At 64.7% G+C, this 20,342-nt stretch overlaps 1 protein-coding gene across 2 annotated transcripts in view; it reads left to right on the top strand.

The window, feature by feature from the left end:
• Positions 1-4,180: 4,180 nt before the first annotated feature.
• The window catches only part of PFKL (phosphofructokinase, liver type), a 28,646-nt gene continuing 12,484 nt past the window's right edge, over positions 4,181-20,342 (top strand). Inside the window, exons 1-7 of one of the 2 annotated variants that reach the window (XM_045501192.1) lie at positions 4,181-4,382; positions 9,643-9,716; positions 12,635-12,712; positions 16,570-16,759; positions 17,465-17,630; positions 18,082-18,126; positions 18,347-18,455. In XM_045501192.1, coding sequence (XP_045357148.1) covers positions 4,196-4,382; positions 9,643-9,716; positions 12,635-12,712; positions 16,570-16,759; positions 17,465-17,630; positions 18,082-18,126; positions 18,347-18,455 — 849 coding nt within the window. In that variant the 5' untranslated portion in view covers positions 4,181-4,195. Of the gene's footprint in view, positions 4,383-5,602; positions 5,729-9,642; positions 9,717-12,634; positions 12,713-16,569; positions 16,760-17,464; positions 17,631-18,081; positions 18,127-18,346; positions 18,456-20,342 lie in introns of those variants that run through there. The other variant, XM_045501193.1, reaches the window with a different exon arrangement.

The raw sequence follows: 20,342 nt of genomic DNA, 5'->3' as shown, positions 1-20,342 counted from the left end.
CCTTGAGTCTGACCGGCCTAAAAGGACAATGTCCCGGAGCGGGGGGGGCCCGACAAATGGCCCCACAAGCTCCCCTACCAGGCTCAACGACTGTAAATCCCCTGTCACAGCCAGAGGCCTCACTGCTTAATCACAGACACCCAGGGCCCCCAGACATTCGGAAGGCCTCTAACATGGCTGAGACCAAGACGAACAAAAAGAAATAAGGCTGAGTGGATGAAACAAGAGAGGGAGGGAGGAGAGAATGGTAAACAATTAAATGAAACCAGCAAGACCCTTAGGGATTCTGGCCCTCTATCTACGAAACAAGAATAAAACTCTTGTTAAAAGAACACTGAGAGGGGCGCCTGGGGGGCTCAGTCGGTTAAGGGTCCAATTTGATTTTGGCTCAGGTCATGATCTCATGGTTGGTGAGTTCGAGCCCCACGTTGACAGACAGCTGATTGGTATTCTCTCTCTCTCCCTCTCTCTCTCTCTCTGCCCCTCCCCCACCTTCAAAATAAAGAAAGAAACTTGCAAAAAAGGAACATTCAGAGAACAGCAGCTCTAGGAAATCTTAACTACGCCAGCGGAAACAAAGAACTTCACACAAGATTGGGATGTCAAGGGAGAGAGATCTCTCTCCGAAAGCAGAGCGGCAACGAGCTGAAAAGAGGAAAGGACAGGCCATATCCAAGGCGATCGGCACCCCCGCCCGGAAGTCCAAGCTGTAAGTGGCAGGGGCTCCAGGAAGAGGAAATTGTCCCAGGCAGAAAACATGCACTTCTGCGCTGGGAGGGGCAGTGCGGGCCCAGCCCCGCGGTGGGAAGCAGGACCCCCCGGGAAAGGAAGATTCTACGGGCTCCCGGAGAGAGAATACCGGGTCGTGTGCAAGCGAGGAGGTGTCAGAGAGGCTTTGACTTCTCAACAGCAACGCTGGGAGCAACAGAACAATGGAACAGGCCTCGGCACTTGTGTAGGAAGATGCTTTCTTACCTACGACTCCGTGTTCAGCAGATCTTCGTTCAGGCGTCAGGGTAGCGTAATGCCACTTTCACACACGCAGAGCCTCCCTCGGGTGCCGGATCAGGAAGCTCCTAGGAGATGTGCCCTGCCCACATCTGGGAGCTGGTGGCCCTCAGGATCACCAGGGCCACTGACGGTGGCAGAGATCCCAGGGTGACAGCTGTGCACCTGACGGTGATGGCCGCCATCCTCGCTGGGGCAGCAGACCTCGGGGCACAGTCTGAGCACTCTCTTTCCTCAGAAACACATTGTCCCCACCATCGTTCCATCTTCTTCGTCTGGGGGCAGAGGGGCAGGTGAGTGGCCCAGACTCCTATCTGACCTGACTCGGTGTAATCGTGACTGATAAGGCTCCTAGTTCCCCTCTGGGGTAACAGGAAATATGTATTTGTCTTTTTTTCTCCCAGATTTCTGACACAAGAGCTCCTAAAACCCTGGGAATCTCCTCACGTAGGGGGCTGAGAGGAGCACTTTTTGTTATTCATAACAAGCCCCTTCCAGCCACACCTGAGATTGTGCCAGCGAGTGGACTGTTGGGGGATGAGGGCTGGTCACCAGAAGCAACCAGTGATCAGGGAGTGGGGACTTTCAGCCACCCCCAACCTCAGAGAGAGGTGAAGGGCCAGAGATTAATCACCAACGGTCAGTGGTTTAATCGGTTGTGTTAACACGCTGGATATTCCCTAAAAACTCTAAGCACAGGGGGTGGCACACTCCAACTCCGTGGGACAGAAGCTTTTGCACTTGGGACCCTTCTGGACCTCGTCATCTGGGTGTTCATCTGCGTCCTTCGTCATACCCTTTACAATAAAGCACAGTAGGTAAAGTGCTTTCCTGAGTTCTGCGTGAGCTGCTCTAGCAAATTATCTCGCCTGAGGAAGGGGAGTCCTTGGAACCCCCAATATGTGGCCAAGTCAGGCAGAAGTGTGGCTGACCTGGGGACCCACTACTGGTCCCCTGGCGACCGCCTTGCCCATGCCTTCCCTGGAAGGGACTGGTGGTGGCTTTAAAACATGTCAGCACGTTCCTTGCTATCCGTCTCTGAGAAGGGCAGCTTTATACCTCATAGCTCTCCCCTTGAGCGTGGGCTGAACTTAGCCACTAGTTTCTAATGAATAGGATGTGCCGGGGGCACCCGGATGGCGCAGTCGGTCAAGCAACCGATTCTTGATTTGGGCTCAGGTCATGATCCCAGGGTGGTGAGATCAGGCCCCGTGTCTGGCTCTGTGCTGACAGCTGGTTGGGATTCTCTCTCTCCTCTCTCTCTGTTCCTCCCCTGGCTCCTGCTCTTTCTCTCTCTCTCTCTCAAAATAAATAAATGAACTTAAAAAAAACAAAAACAAAAACAACAGTGCTGGTCATGCCATGTGTGACTCCTGGGGTCAGATCATCAGGAGCACTGGGGCTCTCCCCGGGATCGCTTTCTCTGGGGAAGCCGGCACCGTGTTTGAACACGTGCAAGGAGCCCTGTGGTGAGGTCCCACCCACAGCCACGTCCACAGCCACGTCCACAGCCACGTGCAGTGTGATCCCAGAAGCGGCCCCTCCAGCCCCAGTCGAGCCTGCAGATGACGCAGCCCCAGCTGACTGCAAACTCACGAGAGATCCTGAACCAGAACCGCCCGTGAAACCACTCTCAAAGCCTTGGCTCTCAGAAGGAGATACCAAATGCATGTCGCTTCACGGGCCTGCAAGTTTTGGGGCACTCTGTCACAGAGCGACGGGATCTGACACCATCAGCTCTCAGGGAGACGGGCAGACGGTGGCCCAGAGACCGTTCCACTTGGCTGGGAGCCCTGAGCCAACAGTGGCTACAGCGGCCTTTCCTTGCCCAGTGACCCTTGTGTTTGCCACTTGGCTTTTCACAGCTAAACCATGTGTTTTTAGGCACACACACAGACGCACACACACGTGTGTAAAACTAGAATGTTCACGCTCTCCATCCTGGGCACAGAGCTCACTGTGTTCTCACTTCCACAGCTAAATAAGACGCATGGTCTGTGTTCACACTCACCACTCGCCAGGCCCCCTGCCAATCCCAAACCTCTACTCTTTCCCCATATTTCTTTTTCTGTGGAAAGAAATTAAAGATGTTTTGTCTTACCCTCTTCATTCATTCCTCCCATCATCGTTATTGTCCTCGTTTGTGATGCAAACACTCAGCAGGAGTTTTAGGCACACAGAAGAATCGAAGAATGGTCAACAGGTGCCAGGCTGGAGGGTGGGGTTCCAGGACTCATCGTCCTGCAAAACCCACCTCTGCTCTCTGCGACTAATACCTCCCGGTTTCTTCGCCCCCAGAAGAGAATGATTTTAGGCAAACCGTTAACGGAACATAACACACATGAAGAAAATGCACAAATCATAGGTGGTCAGCTTGCTGAGTTTTCATAGTGCACACAGTATGTCGCCACTCAGCTCAAGACACACAGCGTGACCTGCCTGCCAAGGCTGTCGCCCCGGGTCAGGGCTCCCGGGATGGTTGCTTTGCCCCAGAGCCCTGGATTCGGTTCCCAGGGATTGTCACGACCAGGCTCCCCGAGAGCAGCAGCCGGTCTGTTCCACTATCCCGGCTGGGTCCCCACGCCTGGGGGCCTGACTCGCAGGAGGGGCTCCATCATTCCACCTGACCCTGGCAAGGTGGAGGCCGCCGTCCTGGCCCAGGTCCCACCCCCACGTGATGTGGGTTTTCCAGGGGTCCAGCAGATATTTGCGGAAGTAAGGAAACAATGAATAAATGAAGGCTGGCTGCTTTTCCTGATCGAGCAGCCGTGTCCTCTCAGTGGGCCCGCGGCTGAAGACTGAAGGCCCTCCCTGGGTGCCTGAACAGGAGGGAGGGGTCCCTGGGCTCCCGCTACCAACTTCCAGAGAAACGGAGTTAAAGCCGACCCGGCCCGGAACTGCAAACACTCCGGGGTGCGGCAGGGGGCTGTTTGTGCGACCCCCGCCCCCAGGCCTCCCCTCCCGCCCGGGAAAGCTTTGCTGCAGGTTGACAGCGCCTGGACCACAGACGCGGATCCCGGGTAACGCGGCGCGTTTGCCGGATCCGACAGGTTTGGGGACCTGAACAAGATGCCAGGTCGGGCCGAGGTCGCAGGGTCCCCGGCGGCAGGGGTGCTGCCCGGCGTCCTCGGACCCGGGCCTGAGCCCGCCCCGCGCCGCACTCCCCGCCCCGCCGGCGCCCCCGGCCATGACCTCACACGTGGCGCGGGGCGGGGACAGCGGCGCGGGGCGGGCCCGGCGACAGTGCGCGGCCCCGGCGGGAGCGAGCGCGGCCCGTGTCGGCGCCGCCATGGCCACCGTGGACCTGGAGAAGCTGCGAATGTCCGGGGCCGGCAAGGCCATCGGCGTGCTGACCAGCGGCGGCGACGCGCAAGGTGGGCGCGGGCGCGGGGCTTGTCGCCGGGCAGGGGGCGGGGGGCATCCGCCGGTCCCTGGGCCCCTCCGCGCACGCCCGTCCCCCTCGGCCGCGACCCGGGGGCGCGCGGCCCGCCGACCCCGCGCTGCAGCCCGCGCCCCCGGTGCCGGCCCTCTCCCCGCCCGCCGCGCCCCGACCGCCCTGACCGCCCGCGGACGTGCCTCCGGCCACGGCCTCTGCGCCCCGCCCCCCGCCGCCGGGGGTGTGTCTGCGCGGCCGCCGTGGCCCCGGGACGCGCGCTCCCCGTGTCCCTTCCGGGCAGCACGTGTCCGGACCCCGTTTCCCGGAGGTCGCCGAGCCGAGGTCACTTGGAGCTGGACAGCCCCCTCCCCCCCCTTCCGCAGACGCGGAGAGCCTCGCCCTTCCTGGTTCCGATACCTGGGGCCTTCGTGCCGCCCCCGAACCGCCGCCTCCCCGGCCTTCGGGGCAGCTCTGCCGCCGCACCCCCTCCCCCGTCCCCACCCCCGTCCTGGGCTGGCAGCGCTGGGAGTGGCGGACACCCAGAACAGCCCTTCTATTTGGAGGCCTGGGTGGGGAAGAGGGCAGGATCGGAGGTGTGCTGGCTGGAGCTTGGGAAGTTTTCTAGAGCTGTTCTCACCTGCTTTGTGCAGGGGAAGCCCAAGCAGCCTTCTGGTGGCCTGCCCTCCCCCCCACCCCCCCCCACCTGGGGGGTCCTACAGCCCAGGCCTGGCAGAGCTGGGCTGCTGTCTATCCCCGAAGCCTGCTCTTGTCCTCGGTGCTGCGCGGTGGGCCTCTGGGCTGGGAGGGCCGGTGAGGCACCTGTCCTGAGTCCCAGGAGGAACCCGGGACTGCTGTGCGGTGGGACCAGGTCTGCCTCGGACCCTCCACCTGGGAGCCCCTGGGTGCCTCCCTCCAGATGAGGGAGTGCAGACACACCCCTCTCCTCCCCTGACTCCCCATTCCCCATCCGGAAGCAGGGAAGAGGGAGGAGGAGGAGGCTTTCCCAAGCCCAGGAGGGCAGAGTCAGCTGCTGTCTCCAGTGTGTGCTGAGCCCTCTGGGCCTGGTGTGGTCAGCGGGCAGCGTGCCCTGCTACACGTCCACAGCCCCTCGTGGCCAGAGCACTTGGTGCCCGTTGGCCGGGCCTGTCAGCTCCTGAGGGCATGGCCCAGGGGCTGAGGTGAGCAGCCGTGGAGTGGAGGGAGGCCTTGCACAAGCATCACCCGTGAGATCAGACCACGGGAAAGGCCAGACACATCCCAGGAGGGCTGGATCCCTGACTCCCTTCTTCCATGATGGAACGGCAGCCCCTGAGGGGTTGAGAACGTGAAACGGCACGCATTTAGGTACAGGTGCAAAGCCCTGTGGACGGCGGGGCCTGCCCTCTCCCAGCACAGACTGAACAGAGGCTGGGGGATGGGTGGGGGCAGCTGAAGGGTCAGAGAGCAAGGGTGCTGCCCGCCTGACAGGCGGAGCGGGTGAGAGCGGAGCCTGTCTGAGCTGCGGGTCTCCACTCGGCCAGCCCGGCCCTGGTGCCGCGGCCCATGTGGGCCGTGCTTCCTGGACGCGGCTGCAGGGTGGCTGTCCGTGCACCTGCGTGCTGACCGCGGCCACCTTGCCTCGACCCTCTCCCTGCCAGCGTCCTCACTTCCCCAGACCCAGGCGGCCTCTGCATCTCTCCTGTGTGCTCTCTGTGACGTGTAGGTGGGGGACCTAGGTTCCACAGACTTCCGGTTTAGGGCTCAGGGCCGACGCTGGAAGGAAGGTGCAGGGGCCAGCTGCTATTCCGGGGAGAGTGGAGCCTTTCTGTCCCGTAAGACCCGAAACCGGGCAGTGGGTGCCCGCCCTGGGCCAGCCCGCTCTCTTGCCAGGGCTGCCCTGACCATGTCGCTCCAGAGGGCAGGTTCTCGGTTTAAGGGTTCCCCGTTGCCTTCCAAATAAAGGTTGACCTCACGGAGACCTGAGGGCACCACGTGTGCCCTCCTGTGTGGGTGCCGGGCAGACAGCCGCCGTGCAGAGCGGGAACCGTGAGGCGCACTTCCCCCCGGATGCCAAAGTCTGCATTTGTTGGAAGGTGCGAAAACCAGACGCCCTCATGGAGCGGAGGGCCAGAGCTGGTCATGGTTGGGCCGTGACCTGAGCACTTCCCCAGGGCCTTGGTTTCCCCTTCTGTAAACAGAGGGGGGGGGGGCAGCCTCACCCTTCCTGTCAGCCAGTTGTTCAAGGACACAGGAGCACTTTGTGCAGAAGTGACTAGAAGACTATAAAACGGCACGGTCTGCCTACCGCCCCCACCGTCGGTCTCCCCTGGGGTGAGCGGGGCCCTCCCTGCCCCCCAGAAACACGCAGGACCGGCCTGTTCCCGGGGTGATCGGTGTGGCCCGGGATGTCCTGTCTCTGTAGGCGAGGACCCGCTCGCTCCCCTCCCCCTCTCGGCGTCCCAGCCGGCTCGGCTACAAGTGAACCCACAATTAAAGTTGCTTGTCCCAGCCCAGTGTCACTGCATGGCCACCACTTTCTCACACGTTTTATTTTTCTGGGAGCTGCTGAAAAAGGTCACGTGATGAGCAGACGCATGGACTTCACAGCAGTCCCTCTGGCAGCAGGGGGGTGGGTGGGGGGTCCCGGGGGGGGGTCTGGGAGGGGGATCCAGCATCCGGGAGGCGGCAGCCTCCTGCTCTTCTGAACCCCCTCACCCCCCCCCCCCCCCCCCCCCCCCGGCTTAGGGCTGGGTTTATTTTGGGAAAGAAAAGCGGATTAAAGGACAATTAAAAGGCCCTTTTAAGACGCAGCACAGGGAGTTGTATGGGGCAGGAGCAACCCGCCCTCAGGCCGGCCTCCGTGGGGACAGCACAGACCTGCTCTGAGTCTCGCTGAGACAGAACCGGGTCTGAAAGGCTGACCGTGTTAGCATAGCCCCGGAGGCCCTTTGCTGTCCGGGGCTCCAGGCGGGCCCGCCGGGCAGGCTGTGAGACGATCGCGACCACGGGGCTGGCCCGTCCAGTGGCACGCACAGCGGGGGGCACCCAGAGAGACCTCCAGCTGGACGGTGGGCCTGGGTCCCCAGCCTGTGCCCTCCCACCCCCGGGTCCCCACCTGTGCCCTCTGTCCTCACCTCCTGTGTCAGAGGTGGGGCTTGGACCTTGAGCCTGCAGTGGGCCCCAGCTGGCCTCGCCCCAGGGTACCAGGGAGCAGAAAGCCTGGGCCATCCAGGGCCAGTGAGCCAGGTGTCTGGCTGGGGGCCCGGGGCTGGGGTGGGGACGTGGGGGGAGGGCGCTGTGCTGGTGTCTCATCGAGGGCACCCCAGCTGTTGGGTGCGCGGTGCCCTCTGGGCCCCTGCCCTGATTTTGTTCTCTGACACTCCACTTCCCTCCCTTTGGGGGCTCATGGGACATTTGTGATTCCTTTAGAGATAGGGTTCTCTCGCTAAAGTCAAGCATGAAAGCTGTGAGCGTGGCCAGCTCGGGCCCCGGCTGGCCTCTGTGCTCTGCCCCCCGACATCTGGGTGCCCTTGCACTTGGACCCCCTGGCCATGGACATCGGGCAGCGGGACCCTCCGCTCGCTGTGACTGAGGAGGTGTTCGGGGTACATCCTGCTGCTGGCCTCCCCCGCTGGGGCTCCCCAGGTCCTCTAGCCTCCCTTTGAGACCTTGGCTTCTCATCTGTAGAATGGAGAGAGTGGCGGGTGCACCTGCTTTCCGGGGAGCCCTGTGCCGTGAGCCTACACTGGCCCCTCCTGAGGGCTGCTGTGCAGCTGGGGTGTCTGGGGCCTGCTGTCTCCCCACTGCCTTCCAGGCCGCACACCCGGCGAGGCTTGTGTAACCGGGGTAAAGGGCCAGAGATGTCACCTTGGGGTCACCACGAGGAGCCCACACACTGTGAGGGACCCCAGACGCTGTGGAGCCCCTGCAGGACGCCGAGCACATAGGCCCTGCCTGCCTCCACCAGCTCGGGGGCCAGAGAGGGGGGCTCGGGGGGCTTGGACGCACCCAGTCTTCCTCCAGCGAAAAGGCTCCATGAGCGTGGGACAGCACGGGATGTGTGTGTGTGCTCCGGGCGGGGACTGCCAGGGAGGAAGGCGGGATGAGCAGGGGGGTGGTCCTCTGGGGGAGACCAGCCTGGGGCACCTCCGTGATCTGGCCCCCAGACCCAGTGTCAGAAGATGGGACCCAGGGGGCGTGGCTCTGGGGCCACTGGGCAGGGTCCTTGCGGCCTTTGCCGAGCCTCCGTGGCTGCCGCTGTGACCATGTGGCCACTGGGACACTTGCTCCCTGGGCCAGGCCCCGTCCCACCGTCAGAGAGCAGCGGGGAGACCACTGTGCAGCCCCCACAGGGCCACCCCCAACAGCTGCACTGCATCTCGTAAGCACCACTGTATGCTGGGGCCCAAGGTCACGGTGGGGGCCCGTGACACCCGTGGAGGGGACCTCAAGCTGACCCCTCTGCCCTCTGTGGGTGTCAGTCTCAGAACCAGCCGTGAGGAAGGGGGCTGAGATTCCTCTGGGCGTGGAGCATTTCCCTCCTGCTGCCTTCTCCTGCCCCCAGGCAGCTGCCAGGGCATGGAGGGGGGTGTGGCTGGGCAACGGGGAAGAAGGGGTCCTGCTGGAGTCTGGTGGCTTCTGTTTGCACGTGTGGGGTGGAGGGCGGGAGCTGGGGCCCACTTAGCTGCACTGCCTGAGGCTGCTGGGTCCCCTGGTAGAGGTCGCCCTGGGGGCACCGTCCTCTCCCGGCTCACAGCCCTCCCCCGGGGGTGGGGGGGGGGCAGGGAGCTTGTGGCCTTGGGCCAGTGGGTGCTGTCCTTGGTGTGCTCCCTGAGCTGCCCGCCAGTGCCATGGGCTGGAGGGGTCTGCAGCAGAGGGGGAGAGGTGGGTTTGGAAGGTGCCGCCCTGTGTCTCACGGCCCCTGCTTTTCATCTTGGCCCAAGCACCCGCCTCGTTGTCCTCCCCCAAGGGCAGGGCCTGGCCTCTGGGTCTAGGAGGCGGGCAGGGGGCGGGGGTCGCTCTGCTGAGCTGCAGGGGCCGCACGGGGAACCTGGGGGTGGATGAGGCCGTAAAGGGTCTGGAACGTTCGCACACACCTGGTCTCTGGCTCGTCTCACTTCCGAATGCTCCTGCTGCCGCTCACCTTGCGCTTGACCGGGCTCCCCGGGGCTGGACCTCGAACTCCTGGCTCGGTGCCCTGTGAGGTGCAGGGGAGGAAGGCCCCGGGTCCTGACGTGTCTGTACCTCCACTGATAGATGTCGCCCCGACCCCCTTGCAGGTATGAACGCGGCTGTCAGAGCTGTGACGCGCATGGGCATCTATGTGGGAGCCAAAGTCTTCCTTATCTACGAGGTGAGGCACCATGCAGGGTCTCTGGCCCCCACACCGCCACTAAAGGGGGCCGTGCACGGTGGGGAGGGACTGGGCCACCTGGCCACTGGTCGTGGTTTAGAGAGCAGGGATGCTGATGTGGGGGCTGGTTAGGACGGGACAGGCGGGGAGGGGCTGGGCCCTGGCTCTGGGGAGCGGGTAAGGAGCCCACCCTGGGTGCTTGTGGGGGGGACCGTGGCCCTTGACATGCAGGAGGGTAGGAAGCTGTGGCCCTCAGGGGTTTGGGGCCTCAACCCCCACCAGTTGCCCTTCTGTTGGCTTCCTCCATCCACTCAGCCCTCCTGGCACCCTTAGCAGCACTGGGCACCCCGTGTGTGTGAATTACCTAGTAATAACAGCTGGGCAACAGAGTATCACCGGGTAACAGCGTATCTCGGGGCAAGAGCATCCTCGCTCCATTTTGTTCTGCACAATGGAGGCCCCTTGCCCCCCCCCCACCTATTTCAGGTTTGGGGTGACCCTTCCCTCCAACCTGGTGCCCCCACACGCACACATGTGGAATCCCTTGCACTGTGTTGCCTGTGTTGTGTTACTTTGTTTTCACTTTTGAGTAGGACTGTAGCAAACTGTAGCGACCCCGATCTTCCCTCCCACTGAGGGCTGGCTCTCCGGCCCCTTCACCCCCGCCCCAGGGTAGGCGGGTCCACACCCTGCGCTGGGTGGTGCAGGGATGTCGGAGGCAGTGAATGAGCCAGTCGTTAGGCAGCCCCCTCCCATGGGGCTCTGGACCCTCCGACCAGGCTTGGGTGGCTGGGCTCCTGCAAAGCCCCAGGTCTTGAGTCTCAGGAGCCCCACAGGTGGGGGCCCACGCCCTGGTAATGGTCTAGAATGTTCTGGGGGACAGGGTGGGATTCTCAAGGGAGTGGCCTCATTCCACGGACAAGCAGCCTCCAGATAGGGAGGTCCCCGCCCCTCCTCCCTGGGCTTGTGTGCGCGTGACAGGTGCGTCCTTCATCTCCGTGACCTCCGTTTCTTCTGTTAGGTGGGGATGTTGGGGCACAACTGCTGTGACATCGTGAGTGAAGGCACTCGTCACACAGTCGTGACACCACGAGGGCTCAGGAAGAGGGTTTGCTTTTACTGGCCCAGGAACCAACACCAGACCTCACAGATTTGCTGCCAGAGGGCTGGGCCCGCACGAGGGGCTGGAGAGGGAGAAGGCTTGGGGGGCGGGGTGATACGAAGTGCATAGGAGCATGCAAAGACATTCCAGAAGGTTCCGAGGCTAGGAAAGGACAGTTGTGTCAGTCAGACTTTGATTTCAGCTGAGCTGACCGGCTGTCTCGGGGTTCCCGGGGATGCTGGGCGCACAGTGGGGCAGGGGCCAGACCGGCACTCTGCTTGGGCTCGGTGCCCAGTCCTGGGCTTTTGCAGACTGAGATCTGCCTGTTTGTAGCTGCTTGCTCTGGGCAGCGTCTGCTGCGGGTTTTCAGGTCATTTTCCTGCCTTTTTCTGCACGGGTTGTGGGGAGGGGCTGGCTTGTGTCCTAGTGGCAGAAAATTCTGGAGGGAGTCGGGGAGGCAGGGAGGGGTAAAGGTCCTGGCCTGGCCTAAGTGGGAGAAAGTAGCTTGGTGGTCCCTCAGACTGGGGGCCGCGGTCCCTCTGTGGCCCCAAGGGCCTTCTTCTGGTTCTGGCTCCTGGCAGGGGGGTACCTGCATCCCACCTCCACCCCCAGGAATGGGACCATTTGCCCTGTCTGCCCCAGAGCCCCGCTGCCCAAGACCCTGCGGCCCCGGGTGATGAAACAGGGTGAACTGGCTGGAGGGGATGAAGCAGAGGGGGCGGGGCAGATATCCAGAGCCACACTGGGCTCTGGCCCCAGGCAGGACAGTGGCTCACTCACAGCTTCACTGGAGGAGCTGGGAGGGCTGCAGGGAGGCGGTGGCCCTGTTCCTCTCAGCGCAGTGGGGCTGAGTCTTTTCATTGTTTATAAGTGCACGTGCCTTACGTCCAGACAGTATGGAGACCTCCAGTTAAGACAGGTGGGCCCCCTGATGGCAGAACAGGCCTCCTCCCAGGGCCGTCCAGGAGGCAGGTGGCTTGTGTCCCAGGGAAGCAGCACGGGACCATCAGGGAAGTCAAGCCAGAACCACCTGCAGGGACTGACGCGCAGCCCCCCGGAGATGGAGACTGGCCCAGAAGTCCCGGCCGAGTTGCTGGTGGGCGGGGAGGGGACCACGAGCATGTGTGGCCATGCAGTCCGCTGCTCACGCACCAGGAGACCACGGGCATCCCCCTTGGGCGTGTGTGTTCTCAGCAGCCTCGTCTCTAAGCCTCAAACTGGAGACCTCCCTCATGCCCATCAGCAGCGGACGGATCGCAGCCCTATGGGACCGCATGATGACAGGGACCCGTGCAGACGCCGGGCTGAGGGGGAGGAGCCAGACTCAAGAGCAGACGCTCTGGCTGTTCCCCCCCCCCCCCACCCCACCCCATCCAATCAATCCCTTTAGGAGGCGGGATGGCGGCTTCCTCTGCGCCGAGGGTCCCGGGCAGAGGGCCGCTGGGCACTGGCCTCGTTATGTTGCCGGTCTGGGTGACCTGGTGTGTGTGGCTCCAGAACTCAGCAGGCGGCCGGCTCCAGCAGCAGCCTCTGCCCTGTGTAAACTCTCTGATAAATAGGCTCTCGAGCCCTGCAGAGGGTGTTCTGGAAGGACCAGCTGGGCACCTGGGTCTCTCCAGCCAACAGCCCGTGAGCGCTGGCTGCTGGCCACCCCGCTTCATCACCCAGGGCCCGGGGCTTGGCGGGGGGACCTCGGGGGGCAGGACCCGTGGGCCCACTTCCAACCAGACGGGGTTTGGGCAGAACACCCCAGTGCCCTGCCCGCAGCGACGGTGCTGTGGGGCGCCTGTCTCGCCCCGTCCCTCTCTGGTTTCAGGGCTACGAGGGCCTCGTGGAAGGAGGCGAGAACATTAAGCAGGCCAACTGGCTCAGCGTGTCCAACATCATCCAGCTGGTAAGGCCTGCAGTGGGACGGCCCCTTCCTGCCCGGGGGCACATGTGTAGACACGTGTGTGCGCGCGCACGGAAACACTCACGCACGCCTTGCACCTCGGGCGGCTAGGCTCCAGACTGACCAGGTCATCGGCTGCTCCGGGGTCATGGGGACACGGTGGCCCCTGCGACAGGAGATGACGGAGCTTTCAGCGCAGGGTGGGTAGGGGGGCAGGACTCTTCGGGAGAGGTGTGCCGTGGCCTCTGGACGGCCTCTCCCGGCCTCCACCTGGTTTTCCCCGTGGTCATGGTCCTGAGCTTCCCAGTGACTGAGGTGGCAGGCAGGCTGCTGCTGTCCTTCCCCACCTTGCCGGGGCCAGGGGCTCCTGGGAGGGGTGGTCTTTGCCCCCAGAGCTGGGTTGTGTGCATCCTTGTCACCTGTTTCTCCCAGGCTGCCAGCTGACACCCTGTGTATTCAAGTGGCCAGTTATCATCATGAGCCCCGAATGGGTCAGCGGGAGTGGTGGGGGGCCAGGGCTGGACCCAGGCATGGCCACCCCACCAGTGCTGCCCACCCCTCCTTCCCAGGGCAGGCGTTACCTGTGGACCTTGCCCCCCCAGGCACCTGAGGGATAGGTCCAGTTTGCTGTCCCTGTTCCGTTCAGTCCACTGGGGTGGGGATGAGCTTCCTTCTCGGGCGTCATTAGACCTGCCCGCCGCCCCCCCCCCCCCATCCTGGAGTGGGGCTGCAGCCTGGCCACTCCCCTGTCCTCCACCCCAGGGGTCTAGGGAGGCGTCCCTCAGGCCTCAGACCCCGATCTGGCCATTTGCTCTTCTCTAACCCTGTGTCTGAGGGTGGTTGTGGCCTCTCTGCTCTGAGTGAGCAGCCCCGGGGAGGGGTCTTTGGGTCGAGTACTAAACTGGGCTGTGAGGCTTGCCTAAAGGTCAGCAGGTGGAGGGAGCTGGAAAGAGCTGGTGTTTGGGGAGGAGTAGGGAGCCCAGAACATGGAGGCAGGAGGGGCAGGAGGGAGACAGAGGGGGCAGGAGGGGGCAGGAGGGAGGCAAGAGGGGACAGAGGTGGAGGAGGGAGACGGGGCAGGAGGGAGACAGAGGAGGCAGGAGGGGACAGAGAGGGCAGGAGGGAGACAGAGGGGGCAGGAAGGAGGCAAGAGGGGGCAGGGGGGGACAGAGGGTCATAAGGGGGCAGGAGGGGGCAGAGAAAGCAGGAGGGAGACAGAGGGGGCAGGAGGGGGCAGGAGGGAGACAGGGTGGGGGGGGAGATGGAGTAGGAGGGAGACAGGCAGAAAGGAGACAGGGGGTAGGAGGGGGCAGGACGGAGACAGAGGGTCATAAGGGGGCAGGAGGGGGCAGAGAAGGCAGGAGGGAGACAGAGGGGGCAGGAGGGGGCAGAGGGGGCAGGAGGGAGACAGAGGGGGCAGGAAGGAGGCAAGAGGAGGCAGGAGGGAGACAGAGGGTCATAAGGGGGCAGGAGGGGGCAGAGAAAGCAGGAGGGAGACAGAGGGGTCAGGAGGGGGCAGGAGAGAGACAGGGTGGGGGGGGAGATGGAGTAGGAGTGAGACAGGCAGGAAGGAGACGGGGTAGGAAGGGGCAGGAGGGAGACAGAGGGTCATAAGGGGGCAGGAGGGGGCAGAGAAGGCAGGAGGGAGACAGAGGGGGCAGGAGGGAGACAGAGGGTCATAAGGGGGCAGGAGGGGGTAGAGAAAGCAGGAGGGAGACAGAGGGGTCAGGAGGGGGCAGGAGAGAGACAGGGTGGGGGGGGAGATGGAGTAGGAGGGAGACAGGCAGGAAGGAGACAGGGGGTAGGAGGGGGCAGGAGGGAGACAGAGGGTCATAAGGGGGCAGGAGGGGGCAGAGAAAGCAGGAGGGAGACAGAGGGGGCAGGAGGGGGCAGAGGGGGCAGGAGGGAGACAGGGGGCAGGAGGGGGCAGGAGGGAGGCAAGAGGGGGCAGGAGGGAGACAGAGGGTCATAAGGGGGCAGGAGGGGGCAGAGAAGGCAGGAGGGAGACAGAGGGGGCAGGAGGGGGCAGAGGGGGCAGGAGGGAGACAGGGGGTCATAAGGGGGCAGGAGGGGGCAGAGAAGGCACGAGGGAGACAGAGGGGGCAGGAGGGGGCAGAGGGGGCAGGAGGGAGACAGGGGGTCATAAGGGGGCAGGAGGGAGCAGAGGGGGCAGGAGGGAGACAGGGGGTCATAAGGGGGCAGGAGGGGGCAGAGAAAGCAGGAGGGAGACAGAGGGGGCAGGAGGGGGCAGGAGGGAGACAGGGTGGGGGGGGAGATGGAGTAGGAGGGAGACAGGCAGAAAGGAGACAGGGGGTAGGAGGGGGCAGGACGGAGACAGAGGGTCATAAGGGGGCAGGAGGGGGCAGAGAAGGCAGGAGGGAGACAGAGGGGGCAGGAGGGGGCAGAGGGGGCAGGAGGGAGACAGAGGGGGCAGGAAGGAGGCAAGAGGAGGCAGGAGGGAGACAGAGGGTCATAAGGGGGCAGGAGGGGGCAGAGAAAGCAGGAGGGAGACAGAGGGGTCAGGAGGGGGCAGGAGAGAGACAGGGTGGGGGGGGAGATGGAGTAGGAGTGAGACAGGCAGGAAGGAGACGGGGTAGGAAGGGGCAGGAGGGAGACAGAGGGTCATAAGGGGGCAGGAGGGGGCAGAGAAGGCAGGAGGGAGACAGAGGGGGCAGGAGGGAGACAGAGGGTCATAAGGGGGCAGGAGGGGGTAGAGAAAGCAGGAGGGAGACAGAGGGGTCAGGAGGGGGCAGGAGAGAGACAGGGTGGGGGGGGGAGATGGAGTAGGAGGGAGACAGGCAGGAAGGAGACAGGGGGTAGGAGGGGGCAGGAGGGAGACAGAGGGTCATAAGGGGGCAGGAGGGGGCAGAGAAAGCAGGAGGGAGACAGAGGGGGCAGGAGGGGGCAGAGGGGGCAGGAGGGAGACAGGGGGCAGGAGGGGGCAGGAGGGAGGCAAGAGGGGGCAGGAGGGAGACAGAGGGTCATAAGGGGGCAGGAGGGGGCAGAGAAGGCAGGAGGGAGACAGAGGGGGCAGGAGGGGGCAGAGGGGGCAGGAGGGAGACAGGGGGTCATAAGGGGGCAGGAGGGGGCAGAGAAGGCACGAGGGAGACAGAGGGGGCAGGAGGGGGCAGAGGGGGCAGGAGGGAGACAGGGGGTCATAAGGGGGCAGGAGGGAGCAGAGGGGGCAGGAGGGAGACAGGGGGTCATAAGGGGGCAGGAGGGGGCAGAGAAGGCAGGAGGGAGACAGAGGGGGCAGGAGGGGGCAGAGGGGGCAGGAGGGAGACAGGGGTCATAAGGGGGCAGGAGGGGGCAGAGAAGGCAGGAGGGAGACAGGGGGCAGGAGGGGCTCCCGGAAGGAATGCTGGGCATTTTCAGGAGGGCCCCAGGGAAGCTCCCGCCATCCTTCCTTTCCCGCCCCGAGGTGCTGTTGGGGGCACGCGGGGAGGATTCACTCTGCCTCCAGGGTGGTGCCCCTGCACCAGCCCACTGACTCAGGAGTCTGGCCGGAGCCTGTGAGGGCCGTGTGCCGGGGGAGCCCGGGACTGAAGGCAGGTCCCCCTGGGGCTCGGGGAGCTCCCCGCATCGAGCCCGCCCGTGTGCGCACGTGTACTTGTGTGCTCACGCTCATGTGTACGTGCGTGCACACGCGTGTCATAGATTTCCGAGCCTCCTCACTTCCTGACACGGGGAGATCCTTCTCCTCGTTGCAAATAGCAGGAGAAAGGCACAGGGAGGTGGGGACGCGTGCCCAGGCTTCCAGAGAAGTCCCTGGCCTTCTCCGAGTTGTGCGGGGTCTGCCCGTCCCTCCCTGCCCCCGCGGTGCCCCCGCGGCGCCCCCAGGCTCCCTCTCGTCCCCACAGGGCGGCACCGTCATCGGCAGTGCCCGCTGCCAGGCCTTCACCACGCGGGAGGGGCGCCTGGCGGCGGCCTACAACCTGGTCCAGCGTGGCATCACCAACCTGTGTGTCATCGGCGGGGACGGCAGCCTGACGGGCGCCAACATCTTCCGCCGCGAGTGGGGCAGCCTGCTGGAGGAGCTGGTGGCAGCAGGTGGGTCGGGGGGGGGGGCACGGCGGCCCCAGCACCCCTGTGCCACCGCTGCAGGGCAGTGGGGACGGGCCGGTGAGATGCGTCTGGCCGCTGGCCACTGGCCGGGAGGAGGGGGCCCGGCCCGACACCAGGTCAGGGCAACCCCGGCCGCCTCCGGGAGCCTCGGGCTGGGCTCAGCCGGGAGTGAGGAGGTCAGTGATCGAGCCCAGGGCCTCTGGGAGCGCAGTGTCGGGGACCCCCGGGCAGCGTTTGTGCTCCTGGTGGGGACGACGGTTCCAGGGTGACATCCTCGGCTGTGTGGACACGCCCTGTCTGTCACTCACTGATTCCCGGGCGTGGGTTACAGACCTGGTCACCGTTCGCGGGGACAGAAGAACTAAGCGTTGGTAATGAAAGAGAGTCCCAAGGTTGCCAGTCGGAAAGTGACCTCTTGGAGTTGAGTTCGGTGGCCCTAGTGGAGACCTGGCGATGAGGGGTGCCCCCTCCAAGGCTCTCTGGGAGGCCTCGTGGCCTCAGCGTCTGTGGTTCAGCCGCCCCGCCCCTCCCCCACCCCTGCGGCAGGACCTGGGGACCCGGTGCGGTACAGGGGGCCTCTGAGCCTGGGACCGGCGGGGGGCCACGCTGCTAGGGGCCTGGGGGTGGGCGACAGGGGGCCAAGGGAGCAGGGTCAGGCCGGCGGGGCCTCAGGGCTGGCTCCTCGTGCAGGCAAGATCTCGGACAGCACGGCGCAGACCTACTCGCACCTGAACATCGTGGGGCTGGTGGGCTCCATCGACAACGACTTCTGCGGCACCGACATGACCATCGGCACGGACTCGGCCCTGCACCGCATCATGGAGGTCATCGACGCCATTACCACCACCGCCCAGAGGTGAGCGAGCCCCCCTTCCCCCCGCCAGCGAGCTGGGGTCCCGTCTCCCAGCCACGGGGCCCCAGCTGTGCGCCCGGTCTCCGCTAGGCCGCCCGCCGGCCCCGGAGCAACCGTGCGTCCCCGAGGGGCCTTCAGGCTGCCGGCGGGGACTCCCGGGCCCAGGCAGGGCGCGTGGCCTTCGGCCCCAGGAGCAGATCAGTGAAAACCGGCCCAAAGGCGGGCTGTGAGCCCAGGCACGGGTGGCCCGCACTGCAGGGTCTCGGCTGCCCTGGGCGTGGGAAGGGCCGTCTGTCCTACATCTGCTGTGTCGCCAGGGTGTTTCCCTGGCAGGGCGGGGGCCGTGGGTGGCGTGGCACTGCCCCTGTGCCCGGGCTGCTTCTGCTGGGCTGTGCCCGCTCGTGCAGCTGGCCCGGGGGCGGCACTGACACGTCCCCTTGTTCCGTGTCCACAGCCACCAGAGGACCTTTGTGCTGGAGGTGATGGGGCGGCACTGTGGGTAAGGGGACCGCCCTGCCGGGCGGGAGGGCGGGGAGGGGCTCCTGGGGAGCAGGCCTGGGGCTGCGGCGCCTCCGCGGGGCCCGAACGGTGCAGGTGCTGACTTGGTGTCGAGGGACTGGGGGCTCGGGTGTGGTGAGTCCCATCACAGCTCAGAGCCATACGTGGTGCTGGCTACACCCCGCCGCCCGCTGGAGCCCCTAAGCGTTCTGCTCGCCCAGGTACCTGGCCCTGGTGTCCGCCCTGGCCTCGGGGGCTGACTGGCTCTTCATCCCCGAGGCGCCCCCCGAGGACGGCTGGGAGAACTTCATGTGTGAGAGACTTGGGGAGGTGAGTGTGGGGGGGTGGGTTCTCCTGGAGGTTCCTGCCGCGAGCTGCTGGGACGCAGAGAGATGGGTGTCCCCCAGGAGCGTGGCCTTGGGCAGAGGAAGCAGGGGAGGGCGCTCAGGACGCGGGCCTGGGCGGGCCTGGGCTCAGCTCCTTGGTCAGTGCTGACATGGGGAGGGGGCAGGCGTGGGACACGGTCGTGCCGGCCTCCGGGGGCTGTGGCCGCTGAGCCTGAGCCAAGGGAAGTGGCCTCATGACGATGGGTGGATGGGACACCGGGCAGTGACCCCAGCAGACGAGGCCCCAAATGGGCCATGGAGGCAGGATGGGGAGGCAGTGGGGGCTGAGGCTTTGTCTGGGGGAGGAGCAGGGTGTTTGGAATATGGTTTGGGCCCCCCCGGATGGAGTCTGCCCTGGGGACCCCCAAGATGCCCCAGCCGGCACGGGCTGGCCCCTCAGCCAGGCCAGGGCTCGGTGGAGGACAGGAGGACCCTGAGGTGGGGGGACTATGCTGGGAGTTGGGGGGGCCTTCAGATCAAGGGGCTGCGGTCTGGATCTGAGGCAGGGGGCCTCGCGGTTGTGCGCCGAAGTTCACGTTCAGGCCAGGACTGCGACCTCGGGGCGAGCATAAGGCAGCCCAGAGGCTTGGCCCTTTCTTCAGTTCAGGAGCCCCGGGAGGTCAGTCTGACGGGTGGGCCCGGGGCTGGCTCTCGAGTGTCCCCATCCCCGTGTGACGGTGAGGGTGGCATCAGTCTCATCCACTGCGGTGTTGCCTCCAGCCCCTTGGCCTTGCATCTCTGCCCAGGGCTGGTGAAGCCGAGGGCAGGGCCACGCGGAGCCCAGCGGGTGGGGCTGGCCGGAGGCCCATGTTGTCCTTGGGTAGAGTCCGGGGCCTCGTGGCTTTCACCACGTGGAGCGAGGCTCTGTAGCATGATCTCTGGCTGCCCTCGGCCTTGGCTCACTCGCTGTGACTTTGGGGCTGGGCCTTTCCTGAGGTGCCTGCCCTCAGGGTCAGTTCTTTCCTGCTGTGTGAGGCCCTCGGGCCCTCCCTAGGCTTCCCTGAGCCTCAGACACCCTCTGTGAGGTGCGGGTGCTACCCCTTTTTTACCCACCTCCCTGCCTCTTCTGTTCCACCTGCGGCCCTGCCTCTGGTTCCCTCACCTCGCCTGTACCAGCATCACCTCCTCCAGGCAGCCCTCCACTCCCACTTGTCCCTCCCACTGCCCTGGACCCCACAGGAGTGGCTCAGGCCCTGTCTTCTCTGAGGCTCTTTGGATGCTGGGGGGCAGACACGGCTTGTCGGCCAGAGTGAATATTTTGTATGCTTTCGAAGAAAGAAATGATTGAGAAGTGTTCTCCCCGGAGAGCTTTGGATTTGTGATGATTAATCCCACCAAGGGCTGGTGCAGGATGCTGTGGGTCCCCTCGGTGACCCATTGGCCCCTCCACAGCCCGGGGAGGGGGTCTCACGCCAACAGTGCCGGGTGTCCACGGAGGCCTGGATGGTGGCCAGCGCTGTGAGGTCACTCCATTCTAGGGCTAAGAAAACGGAGGCCCGGAGGCCTGCTTCAGTGTGTCAGGCCAGCTGCCTGAGGATTGATTGGCTCGCAGACCTAAGTTCAGGGTCCCTCTGGCCTCTGTCCCAGCTCCCGGCTCCCAGGTCCCAAGGGGGCTGCAGGTGTTCCCTGGGAGTACGTGCAGCGACCTCCCTGTACCATCTGCCCGGTTCCCAGCCCCAGGGCCCCCCGTCCTCCCCTGCTGCCCCCACCTGCCAGGTGTGCGGGCAGAGAGCCATCCTCCAGTGTCCCCCCCACCCCCGGGGCAGGGGGGGAGCAGGGTCCCCGTCGGCACATCTCAGTCCACGCCTCCCTTCTTCTCATGTGGATTGTG

Source organism: Leopardus geoffroyi, chromosome C2 (genome assembly GCF_018350155.1).
Source record: "Leopardus geoffroyi isolate Oge1 chromosome C2, O.geoffroyi_Oge1_pat1.0, whole genome shotgun sequence".
NCBI lineage: Eukaryota > Metazoa > Chordata > Mammalia > Carnivora > Felidae > Leopardus > Leopardus geoffroyi.
This window is presented reverse-complemented; position numbering and strand designations above follow the sequence as displayed.